This window comes from Callospermophilus lateralis, chromosome 4 (assembly GCF_048772815.1).
Source record: "Callospermophilus lateralis isolate mCalLat2 chromosome 4, mCalLat2.hap1, whole genome shotgun sequence".
NCBI lineage: Eukaryota > Metazoa > Chordata > Mammalia > Rodentia > Sciuridae > Callospermophilus > Callospermophilus lateralis.
The window spans coordinates 146534225-146555827 of NC_135308.1; the positions used below are offsets into that span (position 1 = coordinate 146534225).

The 21603-nt window shown below is 35.1% G+C and overlaps 1 protein-coding gene across 6 annotated transcripts in view; it reads right to left on the reverse strand.

The window, feature by feature from the left end:
- Anks1b (ankyrin repeat and sterile alpha motif domain containing 1B) overlaps positions 1–21603 on the reverse strand; it is a 1098518-nt gene that overhangs the window by 417573 nt on the left and 659342 nt on the right. For 4 of the 6 annotated variants that reach the window (XM_076854982.2, XM_076854980.2, XM_076854979.2 and 1 more), the window contains exons 13-14: positions 19562–20151; positions 17801–17873 (exon numbers count right to left, since the gene is read on the reverse strand). In XM_076854982.2, the coding sequence (XP_076711097.2) occupies positions 17801–17873; positions 19562–20151 (663 nt within the window). The remainder of the gene's footprint in view (positions 1–17800; positions 17874–19561; positions 20152–21603) is intronic. The other 2 variants (XM_076854981.2, XM_076854978.2) reach the window with 1 other exon arrangement.

The window sequence follows — 21603 nt, forward strand, 5'->3', positions numbered from 1 at the left end:
TATAATTTTAAATTCATTTTTTTGCCCCTTTATGTATAAACTTTCTTCTAGTCTCTCAATATATTATGACCTAGAAATCTCTTTCCTATGGACTGCGAATCATCCTTTTGAAATATAATCATAAAATATGATAGTGTCCCTATCTCCCAGTCTCTACTTAAGGGTAGGAGCCTATTTGTCTATCTGTTTGTTTGTTTGTTTGGGCAGTTCTTATTTATTCTGGCAGTTCTGGGGATTGAATCCAGGGCCTCACACATGCAAGGCAGTAATCTACTGCTGAGCTACATACAAATCCTAGGAGCCTAAGTGTCAATTAGCAAACACAGAGGGCCTGTCACAGTCACCAATCTTTCCCTGCAGTGTCTTTTAGTACTTTTCTGCTAGCTCACCTCAGTGCCTAAAACCTCACTCGTTTTTGTTTCAGAAGAGTTAAGTTTAATCTCTGTTCCCCATTGCAATAGTCTTGAATAAAGTCCTCTATACCTGATTAACCCTGTCCTGTGTAATTTTTCTTTGACACCACAAAGAAGAAGGTAGAATCTAACCATGGAACAAATGTTTCTAGATACAGGAATACTGATGTAAAAGTGGAAATGGAGAACAAAAGAGACTCTTTGTTTCCCCTCCTTTTACTGATCACCTACAAACAAGATTCTGCTTTAGAGTAAGGGAATATGAAAGACATATCTTAAAGCGGGTGATAGGCATAGCTGTAGATCAGTTACCATTCATCTCAGGGAAAATAGTTGTAGCTTCATCTCTTAGAGGTTAGTTGGGCTTCAAGGAAACTGGATAAAAAGGTTCAAAGTTATAGGCTTTGGTGAGAAAATCATAAAAAGATTCCTCTCACAATGACAGTCAACTCAATTCTCCAGGTGATGCCTAGTTTCTATCAAACTCCAGATAAAGAATCTCAGTCTGTAAAGTCCCTGGAATTGTGCTAGGATCACCCACCTACTTAGAAAGGCTCTCTTTAGGAAATATGTCTTTGAGCATCACTATCAGCTAGAAAGTTCTAGAAAGAAAATTACCAAGGTCATTCTTAATGCCCTCCAATGGTAAACCAGGCATCTCTAAAGCCTGAAGAAGCAGTAGTGGTTTCAAACATTTCAAATGTGTTGCACCAGCAGCACTTGGAGTTCCCATGGATCTGCTTCTTGCTATCATAAGTGTTTGGAATGGAACAGACTGGCCTCCAACTTCCAGCCTCTAATTGCCTTCCAATCTTGAGTTGCAACCTCCAAGACCATCTTCTTACCCATTTCTCATTTCCTATTTCCAGGACCAGTCAACACTGTTTTTTGTTTGTTGTTTGTGTGTGGGTGTGTGGCTCTTTATTGTTGATGAACTAGAAATTCTCAGATTAGTCAGACTTATTTCAATGAGGTGGAGGCTGCTGTCTATCACCTGGTCAGTTTGTTCCTGCAAGCCTCATATACCTGCCTGTCTCTGGGCTTCTATTTTGACTAGGGCTCTAGAGGCCATTGACCACTTCCCTTTTCAGAGCTCATGTTTCCCCACCCAGCACATCCATGCATACAATATATTTATTTTATAAATAAATGGCTCTAGAGAGCATTGACCACTTCTTCTGCAAGTTGGCCCAGAAGAAGATCGAGGGCACCAACCCTTTCCTGAAGATGCAAAAGCAGCCAGCAGCAGTGCCCTCTTGCAGGATGTGCAGACACTACCAAGACAAATATGGTAGAAACTTGCATAGCATGGGAACCTCCAGGGGCCCAGAGAACAACTGGAACTAAGCCTTTGTGAATCCTCATACCCACAGTTCTGCCCACATAGACTATTCTCTCTGGACTACTGCCTAGATAAGGAGGTGAGATTTATCATAAAGAGGGGCAACCAGTTGACCAGCTTCCACAGGCTGGCAGCCCCCAGGTTCAGCTGGGTGTCTCTCAAAGACTCACCCTCCAGCTTGATTAGGAGCCTCCAGAGCCCAGCAGCCTTTGAGGATCCCTACTGCATCATCTGTTATCAGGACTCTTGCCCTAGCCTTTCCCTCCAGCCTTTGAGCCCTCTCCCAAAACTTGTACCAAAATTAAAACAAAACTTTTTACAGCAAAAAATGAATAAAATAAAATAAATATATTGGATGCACGGATGTGCTGGGTGGGGAAACATGAGCTCTGAAAAGGGATGTTTGACACACTATAAAGTGTGATAATTATAACAACTCTATGTTGATATATATGAATACAGCTACATAAGGGGAACATGAGAGAAAGTAAATAAAAAACAAAATATAATTTGACATCAAGTATATAAAAAAGGTGGCATCTCAAATCAGGGAGGAATGCATGGACTACAAGTATGATGTACCATTTGAGTAGCCATTTGGTCAAAATAAAGTTTGGTCCATACCTCATTCCTTATACAAGAGTAAATTACATATGGGTCAAATATAGAAAAGCCAAAGTCATAAAAGTTCCAGAATAAACTATAGGAAGATTATTATTATATCTGATAGCAAGGGAAGACTATATAATAATGACACAAAGCCTTGAAGCCATTTTAGAAAGCCTGATAGATCAACTACAAAATAATTTAAAAGTTTTATATAGCAAAAATCACAATTTTAATCATAAGATAAATGGAAAGGTGGGGAAAGATAGTTGTAACTCATATCACATACCCAGAACTATGTGCTTAATGGTATAAAATACCTGGAAACAGACCAGTGACACTCTCTAACATAGGCATAGAATATGAATAGACAGTGCGAGGAAGTGAAATGTGAGCTTACAAGAAGCAGCTCAACTTACTCTCAAATGAGAAACAGCATGGAGATTCTATTTTCCCTCTACCAAATAGGTAAAGGCATAAAACACTGATAATGTATCGAATTGGTCAGCACATAATAGATTTTCTTTTATATTGCTGATGGTGTTATGGTGTAAGTCATTATTTACCACTAAGGCCAGAATTTGACAATATTTATCAAAACACAGATGGACATGCCCCCCAAACAGTGGCTTAAGTTCTAGAATTAATATTTCAGATATATTCCTGCACATGTGAAGTATAAACAAAGCAATTCATTGCAGCATTATCTATAATAGCAACATAGAAAATCCCGTTAATAGGGAGACAGTTAAATAAAATGTGATACATACATAGAATTAAATACTGGAACATACATAGAATTAAATACCAGAAGAGTTCTACGTTCTAATATGAAAGGATCTTCATTAATTTGAATCAATGAGTGAAACAAACAAGATAAAGAATAGAGCAGAGTATGTTACTATTTGTTAAATAGCTGAAGAAAGAATAAATAAGAGAAAGAATATATGTGCATATTGGCTGTATTTTGATTAAATACCTCTGGAAAAATATGACAAACACTGTGTAGCTGTCTATTGGGAGGAGACATGAGTATCTGATGCAATAGACATTACAGAGAGATTTTCTTCACTGAATTCTGTGAATACCTTAATATTTTCTTACTTGTGAATCATGAATCAATTATATTTTCTATTTTAAAAACAAATAAAAAATTTTAAGGAAAAAATTTCTCAGCATAGGAAAAGAATAAAAAGTGAGTATTTTTAGTTTTCTTCATACTGTAATCATAAAGTTGAAAATACATGTAGGCAGTGAAAAAATTCAGAACATGAAAGTCACACAGGTTTATGGAAACCATTGTCATTATCACACAGAAATTTGGAAGAGCCTGGCATATCCTCATGCCCAGGGTGTCACTATGCACACAAGACTACACCAATAGATAAAATAGAACTTAACTTACAGTTGTATTAATGATCCCAAATCCAAGCACACTGAAACTCTCTTGACATCTCATAATTCAAAACATACAATTTAATCATTTTCCAAATCTAGATTATGGTTGATGTTTATTTAAGATAAAAAAATGCCGTCTTTCTCTGAGAGACTTTGGTGATAGCTTTAACACTAATGGTGGGTATAATAACTTTAAACTTCAGAAATCCTAAGTCTGGAGTACCCTCAGGAATTAGAAACTTCTTTTTAAAATTGGTAATTCTTCACTAAGACTTACATTTTCTTTGCCTACAAGCATTTTTCTTTCTTCAACATGAATATTTGTGTGCACACATATGTACACATGGATATACACATGTACAGGTAAGAGGGATTGAAAATAAAAAATGTTTTCTAAAATGTAGAGGCCTCACAGTTTCCATTAGACTCAGTGTACTTGGTGACTCAAGGAGGGTTAAATTTCACTAGAAAATGGACACTCTCTCTCCTCCTGACTTCTTTCCCTTTCCCTACAGCTACCTCTTAGATCTAGGTTGACAGCTTCCCTTGGGTCTAGATGACTGTGGCATGCTGGCCTGCCTGCCTTCAGGCTCTCTAAGATCCCTCCTATTACCCGACCAGCGAGCCACTAGCATGATCATTTTTTAGAATAATTTACTGTCTACTTTACAAAAATTGCATTAAAGAGCATTTGATGATAGGCTTAACTATAGTTAAAAGTCACTCATCAACTACACTGTATTTGAGCCCCGATGTGTAAGCACTTGATCTTGCTTTGTTGTTCTGGAATTCCCATTTTTATTTTTATTAGTGGGGGAAGATGCTTAGTTATTTTGTTCATGGAGTAAACAAAATTTTATTTAATATCTAAAAATTAATTAGAAAACATATTTTATTATTACTTCTTCAGGAAGGAAAGCCTACTTTTTAAAAAGAAACATCCAAAAGGTGAATGACCCATATAAAACAGTGATAGTGTATAAAACAGCTATGCTATTGTGTTATGGTTTGGATGTGAGGTGCCCCCTAAAAGTTCATGTGTGAGACAATGCAAGAAGGTTTAGAATTGAAATGATTGAGTTATGAGAGCCTTAACCCAATCAGTGATTGATTCTCTGATAGGGATTGACTACATGATAACTATAGCCAGGTAGGGTATAGCTAGAGGTGGGCCTTTGGGGTTTATATTTTGTTATGATGAGGAGAGCTTTCTCTCTTTGCTTCCTGATCATCATGTTCTAAGCTGTTTTCCTCTATCATATTCTTCCACCATGATGTTCTGCCTCACCTTGGGCCCTGAGAAATGGAGCCTACTGTCTATGCACTGAGACCTCTGAAACTGTGAGCACCCAAATAAACTTTTCCTCCTCTAAAACTGTTCTTGTCAGATCTTTTGGTTATTTCACAGAGCAAAAAAAGCTGACTAAAACAATTCAATTATATGGAGAGAAAAAAATGAATAAAATGATCTCCAATTTAAAAGTAAAGAACTTTCTTGAAAGGTGATATAATTGTTTTGTTTTTTTTAAAGAGAGAGAGAGAGAGAGAGAGAGAGAGAGAGAGAGAGAGAGAGAGAGAGAGAGAATTTTTTAAATATTTATTTTTTAGTTTTTGGCGAACACAACATCTTTGTTTGTATGTGGTGTTGAGGATCGAACCCGGGCTGCACGCATGCCAGGCGAGCGCACTACCACTTGAGCCACATCCCCAGCCCCAGGTGATATAATTGTAACAAACAAGTTTTATAGTTTACAAGTACTTTATATGAGTTATCTCATTTAATTATAACAGGCAGGAAATTGATCACCATTCCCAGTTTTAAAACATAAGGTAATGAAGGCTTCATTAAAACATAAGGTAATGAAGGCTCAAAAATGATGAAGTAGTTTGTCCAAGGTCAGACAGAAAGTAAGGGATGAAACTGGTATACCTTCTGAGGCCATATTTCACATTCTTTCACATATGGTCCATGACTCCCCAAACTTATGGTCACATAAAAATAAGTAGTACATATAATTTTTAAGTACTCCACAACTCCTATTACTAAAGTAAAAGAGGGCCTTGTAAAAGAGGGTGAGAAAGAAGAGCACCAACATGTGTGTCTATCATACAGAAAGCTACAGGTCAATACATGAAAGTTCCTCACAGAAGCACCAGTTTATCACTGCAAACCTGGCCACAGGAAGTCACGGGTGGGATCTTCCTCCTTCCCTGAATTCTAATGAGAACATTATTATTTCTCACCTAGTTATTTATTTTACAAAATGATCCACTGGGAAAATTCCTTCTGTAGTTTAAACCTAGGAATTCCCTTTTTCTCCATGCCTTGACAATTTTGCCCTTATAATGACAGTTCTGCAGTGAGCTTTTGTCTTCATTGCCAAGAAGCTTAAAGTTGCAGGTTTAGTTAACAATCAGTTTCCTTAGCTTAGATTTTCTAGACTATTTTCATTCTTTTTTTCTCCCTTATTAAGTTTTTCCCTTTTAAACTATCTGGCTCCTATCTCTTACTATTGTCTTAATGGGGTTTTATTTTGTTGTAATTATATCTTTTATTATAAGTTTTCTCAAGTCTTTTTTGGAGATAAGCAGAGTTTAAATATAGAGAATTCCACTCTAAGTAACACACTTAGAAAAAAATAATAAGAGTATACACCAGGTGCAAATGGTTTATTTAAATGCTTCGGTAGCTCACAGAGAAGATATTTTTGTTGTAAGTGCACAGGATAATAGAGTTCTGTTTTATTTCCTTTATTTTTATAATAAAGGCTCTGTGTCACTATCACAATCATTTCAGTGTCAACAGTGGTTGGTAAGGTATTTAGTATCACACATTGAGCTTTTGTTAAAAAATAAGCCTCTTAGTTTTATGTTTGTGCATATTTGTTGAGATAAAAAGAGATAATGGTGGGAATTTCTAAGGAAATTCTTTGTTGATACAGAATTGTATCAGAAATTGACAGATCAATTTGCACACTGTCTAGGATATACATTTTACATATATAATTATATCATATCTGTAATTCTGGTTATTGTAGTAATAAAATCCACATCTCACAGAGGAAATTATGCACTGGTTTTTTAAATGATGACTACAACAGAAAAAAATCAGTTAGTATAGTGTTTGAGGGACAAAAGATGAACCAATAAAAATGCCTAAGAACTTTTTAGTACTGTCAAATAAAAATGAATCCAGACTCAGGCAGGCTGAGATTTTAAAGATGATTCTTATAGGAAGACTGCTCTTCCTTCAGGATTTTTAAGCATCTCAAAAATCAAACAGAAAGAGCCTTTTTCTTTATAGGAGGGTTAAGTGGGACTAGCAGGGTCTGTGGGGGCAAATTGATACAGAGGGTAGAGCTGAGCACACATCAGGATCAGAGAAGTATCAAGAGGAAATGGTTTTATCTGTGCTCAGCTGATTTGGAATGAATGGTTAAGGCAGGATGTTTTATATTTTAGTACAGGCTCAGATTTGGGGGCAAGCAAAGTTCAGGAGTCTGTAGAGAGGAGAGATGCCTGACTAAAGTTTGGTCAAGACAAATTAGTACAAGGAATAGGTAATTGTGAGCATTTGGTAAGTGCTGTACCTGCCACCTAATGAAAAGTACACACTATCAAAATGCTGACTCTTTTGGTCATAAAACTTCTTTAAAAAGCTTAGTGGATTCAAAAAGCTGGCAAGAAGGCTGGCATGGTGGAGCGTGCCTATAATCTTAGCAACTTGGAAAGGCTGAGGCATGATGATTGCAAGTTGGAGGCCAGCCTCAACACTTTAGCAAGACCTTATCTCAAAATAAAAACAGGTATGTAGCTCAGTATGTAGAATGCTCCTGAGTTCAAACTTCCCTGAGTAAAATGTAAAAATTTACATTCTTAAAATTTGTGTATCTTCTTAAAAAATAAAAGCAGGAAGGATAAAGTATTAGAATTCTGTGTTTATTCCCATATGCATGGCTACCGTGCACATGACTGCAGAACACATATACTAGTGTTTTCATTTAAGTGTCCTGTAGTTCAGTGAAAGGTTTATTACAAAAGTTGAGATGCTCAGGTGAAAAACTTTTGCATATATATACAAGAACTTATCTATTCTACAGACATATATCAATTAGATTATACATTTATTATATTAACATATTTTTTAAAAAATATTTATTTTTTAGTTGTAGTTGGATGCAATACCTTTATTTTATTTATTTTTATGTGGTTCTGAGGATCAAACCCACCCAGGGCCTTGAATGTGGCGAGTGCTCTACTGCTGAGCCACAACCCCAGCCCTAAATTAACATAGTTTAAAAGCACTGTACAATGATGATCTGGCAGCATTCCTAGAATAACCTCATGGAAATTTACATATTTGAGATTTATTGGCTATTGTCTTTAAGAAATCAAGAAGAGGAAATCTTTAAGTGAATTTATTCTACCAAAGCATATTCCATAAAATGAAAGATAAAAGTATGAGTCATAGAATTATAGAGTTGGAAAAGATGTAGTCCTACCCCTTTATTTTCAAATGAGGAAACAGCCTCATTGTGAAGTATTCAATTCCCCAAGTCACACAGCAAGTCAGTGCAGAATTGAAGTATTCAATTCCCCAAGTCACACAGCAAGTCAGTGCAGAGGTGGGAGTAGCGGTCAGACCTCAGGGATTGTTTCCTCTTTGAGGGTGAATTTCACAAGTACAATTTGGTTTCATAGGTTATTTGCTGAATATAGAAGGAAGATAATGCTGATTCATCATTAAATGAGAAGAAAAGGTTGCAGAGAAATGCATATGGCATGGGCTCACGTTTTTAAAATACAACCCTATCTCCCTCTCTCCCTCTCCCTCTATCATCATCATCATCATCATCTGACACATGAAGCTGTAGAAAAGGGTGAAAACACATATACTAGACTTACACTGAATGGGCAAAGGAAAGGTAAAGCAAGAGGGTAAGAAAAAAATGTAACCAAACAGAATTTGAAAAAATGGTATGTGAAAAAGAATACTGCAAAATTTTGTACGCAAAATTCTTATTAATATGTAAAAATTGAATGTACACATAGGTAAGGACTAGAAGGTCAGTGGGACATATAATAACAACATGAACAAAAGAAAATAACACTTTGATCAGCTCTGGGTTATGGACATTTAAAAATTTTGTGTAACTTAAGTTTTTGTAGTAACAGAAAAATGGAATAAAAACAAGAGAAGTGAATCTCTTATCTGAAACTATTGAATCACACCTATTTTAATTCAAAAGTGATAGACTCAATCATATTTTAACAGTATTCCCTTAGCAAATTTTTATCAATATTGATAGCTATAGAATATTTTATTTCAAATACAAATGTTTATATATGTGTGTGTCTCTCTGTATAAATTCTTTATCATTACATCTGTTTATTAAATTGGTGTATACTTTATTGAATGGCTTAGATAATAAATAAAAATAGTACATACTCACTATAAAAATTTCAAAAAGTTTATAAAAAAGGAGCAGAAGATAAAAATCATTGTTAATGTATACAAAGAGATCAACTCCTAACTCTTTTTGCTGGTGTCCTTCCAGATCTTTTGCAGGCATGTGCATTCACAACATTTGTTAACTACTTTAGTCACGTTTTATTTCTGTGGTAATAAATACCCATACAATGTCATTTTAATTAAACTGTTAACATTTTTCATAGAGAATTACTATAATTCACTTTACAAATGAATTAGTGGTTATTTGCTTTGATTTGGTTTTTAAAATGGTCATGAAATGAACCTCTTCTCATATTCATTTGTTTTTGCCCTTGTCCATTAGCTTCCTTGATTTACATTCTTACAAGTGATATTTCTGGGTAGCCACTTCAAATAGTAAAATATTTAATTTAATTAATATTTAATTTTTTAACTCCTTAGAAGTTTATACTGGAGTTTCCAAAATACTAGTAAATGAAAAGCCCTTTGTTATCAGGATAGTGTATCAGGAATATAACCAGAATAAGCTATAAAGTTTTCCTTGTGGGTAAGTTACCCACATATATCCCTTAATTTTTCATTGTATTTTGGGAAAACAAATTTTTACCTAAAAGCAGTCATGATGATAACCTATAACTTATGAAAGTCTATTACCTATCTTTCAAATTATTCCTAAAATTTCCTAAAATGGCCAGTGTGAAGTCATTAGTGGTGGATATTATAAAATGCATTGACATTTTTATGGAAGTTATTCAGTTGGTATTTTAAAACCTGTAAAGACCCTTTGCAATTGTTTACTGTCATTTTGCAAGGGGTATATTCTAACAAATACACATTATTTCTATGTTTAAGACATATATGCACATATACATGAAATAATGGACCTTTATTAATCCTTTGGACAATTTTTTCTTAAGAGAATAATGGATGAAAATGAGCTTGCCTGTAATCTCAGAGGCTCAGGATGCTGAGGCAAGAGGATCAAGATTCAAACTTGGCCTCAGCAACTTAGGGAGGAATATAGTAAGGAATTTAGCAAGACCTTGCCTTGAAATAAAATATTTTAAAAAGGGCTGGGGATGTGGCTTAGTAATAAGCATCCCTGGGTTCAATCCCCATACCAAAAACACACAAAACAAAATAAAACAAACCAAAAAAAATCAAGATATAAGATATAGTCTGTACCAAGAATGTAGTTATCTACTTTCCCTTAAATTAGTACTTCCTAAAATTTTGGTGCAAGAAGCTGTTTTCCATTTGAAGAAGTGGGGTTCAGGCTAAAAAAAATCTGCTTAAAATCATCATGCTAATAATTATTAGTGTAGGTATTCAAATACACATGACATGTTTTTGACTCAAAGAAATTTTTTTTTTTTTGTACTGGAGATTGAACCCAAGTGTGCTTAACCACTGAGCTTTTTGTTTTTATTTTGAGACAGGGCTTGCTAAGTTGCTGAGAGCCTTGCTAAATTGGCGAGGCTGCCCTCAAACTCCGCAATCCTCCTATCTCAGCCTCCTGAATTGCTGGGATTACAGGCATGTGTGATCACGCCCAGCTCAACAACAACAACAAAACAAAACAAAAAAATTAAGGATTTGAGCTTCCCAGTAATAAAATATATTGTCTCTTGAAGCAGTGGACTCATCATCATGAGAAGTGTGTAAACAGATGTTAGTTGATGTCGGTTGCTTATATATCAGAGACATTATGGGGAAAGCATTCCAGTACTAGAGGATGATTGTCAAAACTCATCTCTCCATACATATTTTAGAGGATTAGATTTTTCTTTTAACTGAAATGGAATGTACCATTTTTAAACTATTGATATATCATAAGCAAATATTAGGCCACAGAATAGTATTCAACTATTTCAAACTTAAGGAAAGAGTAATTTTACATTGACTATTCCCCATAATTTCAAAGCTAGAGAATCTCAGCCATATTCTCATTATCAAAATCTACATTATATAAGTTATTTTAGTTTCTAAAGACTATTTGGAATAGGTGCAAATTTTAGCATATATTGAGCTAGGAACACAATTTTTTTGGCAGATTAAACAAAACTACTTGATAAAGACTAGTTAACTCATGCTAGTCAAACGGTTACTATAGTTCACATTTTTATATAACTGTTCTAATATTAAGGGATTCCTTAGATTTAATCTATTTGAAAAAAATAAATCACTTAAGGAAGTGTTATGTAAAATAATAATAAAAATAAATTTTCTCTTGATTTAGATAAAATAGTATGCTTGTATGCTAATGTATTCTACTACCCACCTTCCCCAGTTGGTTTTATTAAAAATAGTACTGTAAAAAGAAATAAAAATCAAAAATAAAATATGCCTGTTGCAAAGCATTTCACAGAGAGGCTTTTATGTGCGATTTAAAGTTCATGGAAAAAATAATATTACTGGAGGCAAGGGAAATTCTTCCTCTGAAAACAAGTGAAAGATGGGTCATCATTAGAGTGTGTACATTCACTTTAGAAAGTAGGAGACATTCAGGGCTGTGGCTCATTTTCGTATGTGACCATGTGGCCCATGCTTTGGGGTTTTAGCTAAAGCCCTCAATGTGGATAGTTTGGCTTTGCTGAGAAGAAGTGGTTGGTTCTCTATACTCAACACCCTTAAAAGATTCCCTTCAGTGCATATGAGTATGGTTTAACCTGAGAAGGAAGCAATTAGCTAGCTTCTCTTGTCCTAGGTAGGGAGCGTATGCTACTGAAAAGAGTATGGATTTCAAGAAGACAAATATCTGGGTTTGAAACAGTCACCTGTGACAAGTTCCTTAACTTTTCTCAACGTTTCTTTGTCTATAAAATGGATATGATAATATTTCTCTGAATTGTTTTGAAAATTAAGTACGAAAATGTTCACTGTAAAAAATTGCATAGCACCTGATACATGGTGAGAAAGGAAAATATTTCAGTTTTTATCCTTCTTTTTCTTTTCTCTAATAGTGCAACTATAAAAATACATTTAAAATAAGCGTTCTCCTGGAGTGTGAGGAATGATATTCCCACCAACAACTTTAGCAGGACAGGATTCTGCTGCATTGGTGATAATGCACCTCCTGAGGTGGAGGCAGAGGTATCAGAACAAAGAGCAAGGCCTGGAAGTAACCATGGAGAAACAGTGGCAGGGACTGTGGGATGTTTGCTCTCCTCCACTCAGCAAGAGACCTGCACAGAGGTAAAGGCCACGGCAGCTCTCCTAGTTACTGCAGACCCACTGAAATGGTGGAGCTTAGGCCAGAACAAGAGAGAACATTTACTGTGCCTTGGTGACTTCTGCCCTCAGATTCTCGGAGGAAAGGGAGTGAATCTAGGTGGGATCCTGAGTTGTTGGCTTTCAGAAATATGTATTTTCCAGTAAACAACTAAGACTTACTCTTCAACTATCCAATATAGCCAGTGTACTCTATGATAAAATTCTTTATATACTCATTTTAATAGCTTTCCTTTAAAATTAAAATTTAGATAGAATTCATATATTGGCAACGTAGGTTTTTTAAAGATAAGATGCTAAAATATTTCTTTGGAGATAGAATTCAATCTTATAAAAAAAATCCTAGTCTTAAAAATTATATTCTAACTAAGTACTATTTTTACTTATGGACTTAGATCAATTTAATACAGTCCATACACCTGTAGTCTGTCTATGTAGCAGGAGATTTTTAAAGTCCGTTTAGAAATTAAAGGGTATTTTTAAGATCATCTGAAACCCTTGTATTTTTAAGTCTAGGCACTTGATTACTCTGCATATTCACTGTTGTATAATGATAAGAACATCCTGTGGAGCCAATTATTGCCTCCACTTACTTAAGAAATCCTCAATCTCATCAAGAAGATCATTAACCTGATTTTTAGAAAGTGTGAGAACTTGAAGTAATTCCAATGGACATATAAATTTCCTAACTTGAAAGGGTTTCCTTCTGATATAATGACAATGGTAAGAAATAAGACTTTAAGAAAGATACCACAGGAAAACAACTAAAAATATGAGTACCTTAACTACAATTCTCATTGATCAGAAAGATAAGCAAGATTTTCCAAGAATCTCCCATGTAGCATACACTCTAATTAGAAAGATAAAGCATACATATGTGGATAAGAAGACAGAGAATTTATAGTTATTGATCACCTGCTATGTTCTAAGTTATAGTAGTATAGTATTTAATTTAATCTTGTGGCAGCCTCATGAGATGCTTATGAAAAATTTGATTTTATAGGTGGGGAAAATGATAATAGGTCAAAAATCCAGTGAATTTGCAAACTGGGATTTAAGCCAGGTCCACCTAATTTCAAAACCAGAAATATTGTTTGCAAAAATGATGAGTTAATATGTTCTGAGTGAGAAACTAAGGAACTGACCTAGAATAATCCAGTAGGTCTTTTTAAAAAAATTTTTTAATTTGTTTTAATTAGTTATACATGACAGTAGAATGCATTTATATAATTTCTCATTTTTCTGAGTGTACATGTTGCAGAATCATATTGGTCATGCAGTCACATATATACAAACAGTAATAATGTCTGTTTCATTCTACTATCTTTCCTATGCCCACATCTCTTCCCCTCCCCTCCCATCACTTCCCTCTACCTAATCTAAGGTAACGCTATTCTTCCTTAGTGTCCCCGGCCTTATTGTGACTTACTCTTATTTCTTTCTTGATCCTGGACATGTGAAGTTGCTGGATAAGTTGTAAACTACTATATTTGAAAAATAAAAAGGAAACTGGTTTCAAAGAAGGAAATTAGTTTTGTTATAGAGACTGTTCAAACTTTGAACTGGTTCATATTTATTAAGGTAAAAATGAGAGAATTCCAAATCTCTTCCTGGTCCAATAAATATGGTTTGTAAAACAAATATCTGACATTGGAAAAGTGTAGGTACAGGGAGGGCAAACAAAAATGCTGAAACTAGCTAGATATGATGGTGCATGCCTGTAGTCCCCACTATTCAAAAGGTTAAGGCAGGAGGATTGAGTTAGAGGCCAGCCTGGGCAACTTAGGGAGACTTGTCTTGAAAAACAAAACAACAACAATAACAAAAATCCCTGCCGAAACAAAATGGGCAAGAGCACTGAAAATTTAATGTTGGACCTTTATGTATCTCCATTACTTATGATTTTATTCTCTCATCATCTGAGGTTTTAAGCAATAAATGCTCATAAAAATACATAGCATTATTAAAACCAGGCATAGCACTGGACTCAGTAGAGACTGATGACACTTATGTAAAGTAGTTATTTTCTGTTTCTCATTCTAAATTTACCTCCCACTAATTTTTTGTACATCTCTTCACTATTGGCAAGCCAAAAAAACGAATACTCAGACTTCATGAAAAATAATTTAGTATATTTATAGCAAAGCATATTAGATTTCTGTCTTTGCTAGGGTAACATGGAGTTCTAATCTGTTTGTTTGTTTTTTAATCAATTGCCCAGTGAACTTGTCACAATCTGTATCTAGGTAATAAAGCAAATTTAATCCTTGTGAGAACAGTTGACACAAGGTCCTTAAACAAAGGCTTACATACATTCAGCTTTGTAGTCCCACAGTGTTGAACAGTTTTTCTGGTGGTAGACAAGGTGAGAACTATGTTTAATGCATATCTACATGTGTCAGACACTCTACATATCCACTGCACATGCCTCTACAATGATTCTACATTGGTATGTCCATTTCTGTCGAGGGGCAAAAGAGTAAACAAGCAACTAGTAAATAGCAGAATTGAGCTTTGAATTGGTGCTTCATTTTTTATTTCACTGTGTGATTTCCCAACCACATTGAGTACCCAGAATGTTATTTGTTGAGTGCCATCTTCATGGGGTTATTTATCACCCCTCTAGTTAAGTCTAGCTTTGAGACGGAAAAGAATACAGCTCGGAAAAGCTGTGATTCATAACTGGCCTGAGGGTGAATTGGAATGCTATGTTATGGTCAATCACTTAGTGCATAATTAGAGTGTAATTAAGAGGCAAAAACTAAGGGACATATAGAGCCAGCCTTTGTCTATAGTAATAACTTCTTGTGGACTGAGTCTCCACTTTTATTTTCATTATAATTGCAGAAAAATGATAAACAAAAACAGAGGTAGGATGGCAATAGGAGAGGTGGATAGAGAGGAACTAAGGGGAAAAAAATCTGTAGATTTGTTTACCACTAAAATACCCTTCCAAAGGTAGGTTTGCCTGAGTGACATTTTAAATATTTTTCCTTATTTTTTCCTAATGTTTATGATATTTTTACCATTCTGTGCCACCGTCTCTTGAAGAATTTAGAACATTAGAGTAACATTTAATGTTATCCAAGTTGAACAGTGAATTTAATGCCCATATCACCATTCCAAAAGAGAAGCACTCCTAGGTCTCAGACACTTTCATTATAATGAAACTTACTAGCTCACCATGCAGACTTTCTATCTTTGAATAGTACAGTTGATATCAACAAAAAAGTGTATTCCTATTATTTTTTGGAAATGACTCTGTAAGCATATATGAAAGAACTGCATAGCAACATGTGTCCCCAGGCTGATTCATTGGATTCTGGAAAAGTCCCCAGTTGCTTCAGCCTAATGTTAGCAGTTGTAAAAATGAAGGTCATTCATTTGGTTTTGGTTCAACAGAAATTAGTAAGGATGGTTAGATTGGGGCCCTTTCACAGTTTTCCACTGATGTCAAAGCAAATCACCAGACTTTTATATTTGGGGTATGTGTGTGTGTGTGTGTTTGCCATGAAACTCACATACTTTCCAACTGCTCCTGTTTTACTCTGAAATGGTCTTTCTGTTGTTGGCCCACTACAAACCTCCAATGAGAAGAAATACGTAGACTTGTGTACTTTTCCTGCATGTGATACAGGAAGTGCCTCCACAGGTAAAAACAGGATGGCAAAGAACATGGTGGGGAAAGGAGGAAAAAGGAGGTGGAGGTTTGTAGCTAAAAGGGAGCATGTCCCTACTCTCCTAAGCCAATTGACCATCTCACTCCCTTTTTCCCAGGCCTGTGACCAGGCTCCTGAGTCAAGCTGTGGTTTTTCCCACATCCCTGCTGAGTGACAGCCAGGCTTGTTGCAGAGCCCCACCATTGCCCAGGCTCTTAGCCCCTGGGCAACACTCTGCAAGTGCTCATTGGTAAAGAGCATCTCAGTCACTCAGCTTCATCTCTGAAAAGATTCTCATTACTTGTGCTTTTGTCCTCTCCCTCACAAGGTCAGTGCTTCTGTGACCACTTTTGGGAACCAGGCAAAGTGAAAGTCCAAGTCATGCCAGTGAGGGCTTCATTTTTATTTAAGTTTTGATATTTTGTTTATTGTGGATTTGTAGCATTAATTTTGAGTTTTTAAAATATACATTCAAATATTATGTGTCCTGATAAGCATCAGGACACATAATATTTTAAAATTTAAGCATCCCTTAAATTTTGTTCCCTAGACAAATTCTTCAATTCTTCACTCATCTCAAACTAGTCAGGGCTTTGGTGACAAAAGTTCAATATCTGTTTACCCTTTAGACATCTTTCTCTTAAAAACAAAACAAAACAAAGCAAGCAAACAAACAAACAAAAAACCCAACTATCACTTCTGACTTAAATATGAGCTCTCCTGAGACCTTAGGAGTCACCTGTTTAAAACTCCAAATTCTATAAATCTATCTAGTATACAATTGTACTGCTACTTTGTGGCAAGGTAGAAACAGAATCCAAGTCTTTTGACTTTTTCAAGAATAATACATTTTATTTAGTATAAATATTACTGAAATTTTAGGTTTAGTGATCTGGTATTTAATGTCTGTCAATATTAAGTAAAAAGATTTCGAAAGGTTTTAGAAAGCTAGGCACTGAGATACAGGCCTATAATCCCACCAATTTGGGAGGATGAGACAGGAGGATCACAAATTAGAGGCCAGCTGCAACTACTAAGCAAGGCTCTCAGAAAATTAGCAAAATCCTGTTTCAAAATAAAAAATAAAAAGAGTTGGGGATAGAGCTCAATGGTAAAATACCTCTTGGTTAAATTTTGAGTATAAATGAAAAATGGTTTTGAATGGACTTCTACTCTAAACCTTAATTGTAGGGAAGAAAACAATATTTACCAAGCGTAATATGTTAAACAGCGATTGCAAACCCAACTCTTCGTGAGATATTCTTTGAGGTTCTATGAGATACATGAAGATGAGTGATATATAGTTCTTGCCAAACAGAACTTATAACTTAGAGAAGTTGTTAATTGCTTTGGCCCATATAAATAGGACATTTCATTGAATGAGAAATAGTGTATTAAATCATTGGATTCTACAACACTTTGAAGTGCTTCCTACTGCACTCAACATAAGGTTGAAGCTTCATTAATATTAACTGGCATGGTAGAATAGCACATGGGAAAAATCCATATTTGTTGAACCAATTTACTTATAATTGATGTTATTTACAGGTCAGGATTACTGGATCTGAGAGTAGAAGGAAATAATTTTCAGCAACTGTCACTATGATAAAACATGAAATTATCTAAAGATTTTAAAATTATTTCCTGGCTATTTTTAAAATTATATTTATTCATTATAAGTAGAGGAAAGTTTCCTTACTTGTGGTCTCACCATTCATCTCTTCAAGTTCACTGTTGATTCCAACATCTATGGAATTCATTATTTTGTCAATCTGTGGGAAATAAAGGCCATAAAAGGGGGAATTATTGCATTCATTCTTAACATTGCACTTTAAAATAACTTCCAATGGTAGGATCATATATTCTTGGTGTTATTACTACAGCAATACTATAATTAAGAGACCAATAGGGAAAAGCTTAAACTTCTTTTGAGGGATTTTTGAAAATATAAATTATGCTTCCCTTCCTTAAACTTTCAAAATTAATGTGTATGTTCTCTGTATTTCTTGAAATGAAATTCGTACTTAGATGACAAGTTAGTTAGAAATTGTGTATTCTTTAAACTTAGAAAGGGAAGGAGCTGCGTGCGAATAAGATCATGTGATGAGATCTATCCTCTGGCATCCTTCCTCTTCTGCCTAAGAGCATGCATCTCATTTGACTGAAGATACCAGGAGTCAGATTGTGGGCATGGCCTTTGGAATCAAGGTCTAACTAAATGGTCTGATCAGTCACAAGCTGATTAGTAGGATCCAGTCAGAAGAATATAGACATGGAACAACCTCATATTAAATTAATTAACAACCTTACTTTAACCTTCTAAAGGATAAATTAAATATTAATTAATCTTGTCTCAAAAAATAATTCAAAAAGGAATTTAAATGTATTCAGAAGAAAGGAATATAATAAAAAAAACATCCATCTACTAGTTTGCAATTTTGGAAAACACAATTATCTAAGATGGAGGTATCTCCCTCTTCCTCATATTGGTCAAGATGTTATATGGCAGGTTTCAGAAAAGACAATGAGGATTGTCTCATTTTGTTTACCCTGAAACAGATGCAGAGATATCCAGTGATTTTTCCCAAATAGCTCAATGGAGAACATTAATATCAGAACCATATCTATTTCTAGTTTACAGAATACTATAGTGACCTAATGTGCTTTTAAAGCTAGTCCAACTGGTACAGTCTTTTGAGAGACAAAATGTGACATGTTATAATGAAATATCATAAGAGACTATGGTCCATTCTTTTAAAAAATCAGGAAAAAGCAAGGAGCTTCATTATTTTATGATGTAATTCTCCTCAGAGACAAAGGATGATATTTTATAACCTTACAAGGGCACTTACTTTCTGAATAACTCTTTCCGATTAAATACTTTGTCTTTAAGGAGAGCTTAAATTGGTGATACTTGACCCCAAAACATCTTTTCCTTTAAAGATTCTCTGATAGCTGTAGAAGGGAAATATTAAGTGATGTGCATTTATTGCATGATTCTTAAAAAAGAGCCAGGAACTGTTCTTTTTATCATTAAGGTTAAGATTAGAAGGAGCTCTTTTGAAAATACAAAATACTTTAAGAAATAGAGACAAACTAACAGAGTTTAGCAAGTAGCAAAAGGATACCTAACAAAAACCAAGATTTTTCTCAATTTGTCAGCTACAGTGCTTGGTAGGATGTGATGTGAACATTCTCTGGTACCTCATAGCTCGTTACTTCTGCTTGACATCAATTTCTATGGAAACAATGGATTTCACCAAATAGGTGGAGCTGTATTTGTTTTTATGCTGCCGTGAATTCATGTATTACCCATAGAACCTTTCCCTTCTGGTTGGACCTGTATATATTTGTTAATTTTCTGCTTTAGCCTCTGAAAGAATTAAAAAGCTGACAACCCTTCCCTAAACCTCCCTCAGTTCTAAAGCCCAAAATAAAGAACAAGAAGAACAAGGCTTACTTCTTCCCATTCAGATGTGAAAGACGGTGTTCTTTCAGAATTCCCTTTAGAACTGTGTTCAGCAGTTGAAGCTTCACTCCAGTTAACTCTGGATACTTTCTCCTTTGAAGGGTGGGCGATGAGATCAGAATCAGATTTAGAGACGGTTTTGGATAAGTGCATGTCGATCAGGGCTCTAGGCAATGACCTTATTCTCCCCAGAGTACAAGCTCTTTCCACAAATCCCCCCGTATTCACAACCCACTGGTCTCCACTCCGGGATCCACTCCTGGTTGTTCTTGTGCCGACAATGGTATGGTTCTCGAGTTGGTTGCTTTTTTTGTGAAAAATTGTTCTACTGACCACTTTGGGTTTAATTTTCTTTACCACAGGTTCTGAGTTATTTTCTATTGGAGTCTGCTTGAAAGGCAAAGGACTGTTTGCCAAACTGACTTCATCTTGTCTTTCTTCACATTGACCTCTTTTCCCATAGAGATGAAATGGATTTTCAGGGGATTCACAGGCTGGAGAAGATCCATGGAGAAGGCCTGCAAATTGCCCAGGATCATATTCTTTAGGGGGATCATTGTCTTCCTGTTGAGAGAGGTCATCTGCAAAAGGGAGGAAGGATGTCAGGATTATATAAAGAACTCTGAAAGCCATGATACAGTAGGAATGCCCTTATGAACTTGTGAAATGTCCAGACATTTGATTTATTGCTATATTGCACTTTATGAAACACCTATAACCCTGCAGTGCCAAATATAAAATGAATGTGTGTGTGCGTGTGTGTGTGTGTGTGTGTGTGTGTGAATTAATCTTGCTATACCTTAGTGTTCATTTCAGAGGTATGAATTGAGTAGTCAGTGACTGAATACCATTCTACCTGTCCCCAGGGTATATACGTAATATTGAATGAACAAAATTGGGTTTTCTTAAATAGGATACCCATATCCAAAACCTCAAATTAAATGCATCATTGTATAGTGGAACATCTGGCATTTTGAGAAGAAGTACAATTAGAAGCAGTTTAAGGTTAATAATTCTGATAGTATTACCTTAAATATAAAATTAAGAACAATTCTACACAGATTAAAAAGGAGTTTGTTCAGGCTTAAAACATGTAAACAATGCATCCATAATATGACTTAAAAGCAAGACTATTACATGAAACTGAAGTTGAGCTATTAACACAAAGCTATCTTTTTCTTTCTTCTTGGAGACAACACTAGTTATTTCCTGATTTCTTCAGATTATTGCCCTTTTTCCTAAAATAAAACATAAAATTTCCTTGAGATTAAAATATACCATGCTCTTTTATGACTTAATTTGTCATTTAAAGGTATACTGTGTAAAAGTAAATGCATCATTGTATAGTGAACAATATAAAGAACTTAGCACAGGAAGTCAATTTACTTCTTTCAGTGTCCTTTTGCATCCATAGAGATAGCCAAATGTTTGCCAAGATCGAACTTTCATTTTCTGATTAACTCATAACATACTCTTGCAAAATGAAATATAGTCAATGTGGGACACAACAACAACAAATTCAAAGATGATTTGCTGATCCATACTTTAAAAAGTTAGTTATTACTACAAGCCTCAAACACCAAAGTTTTTATGGATTGACAAGTAACATTTAATGAATATGTGCTATTTACTAGGCACTGACTTAGAAGTTATATTTACTTCATCTCGTTTGATCCTCATGACAATCCTGTGATGTGATTATTAATAACAATCCTTATTTTTCTGATGGAAAGAGTTAAAACAAAATATTAAATTCTCATATTTTTGATAAATGGGCAACCACAATGAATATTAATAGACATTTGCCCATAGGTTGCTACAGACAAATCTATACTTTATATTGAGTATTGGCCCCAGGCTCCATGCTGTTCTCCCACTGGGAGTTGATAAGAGCAGTTTTATTCCTAGCTCTACTTATTTCCAGATCTCACCCTAGTTCCTGCTTAGATTTTCCAAAGAGATGTCTCCCTGCCCAGATCTATCCCACCAGCATCCTGAGATGGAAGAAAGAACAGTGATAGAGGAGAAATCCA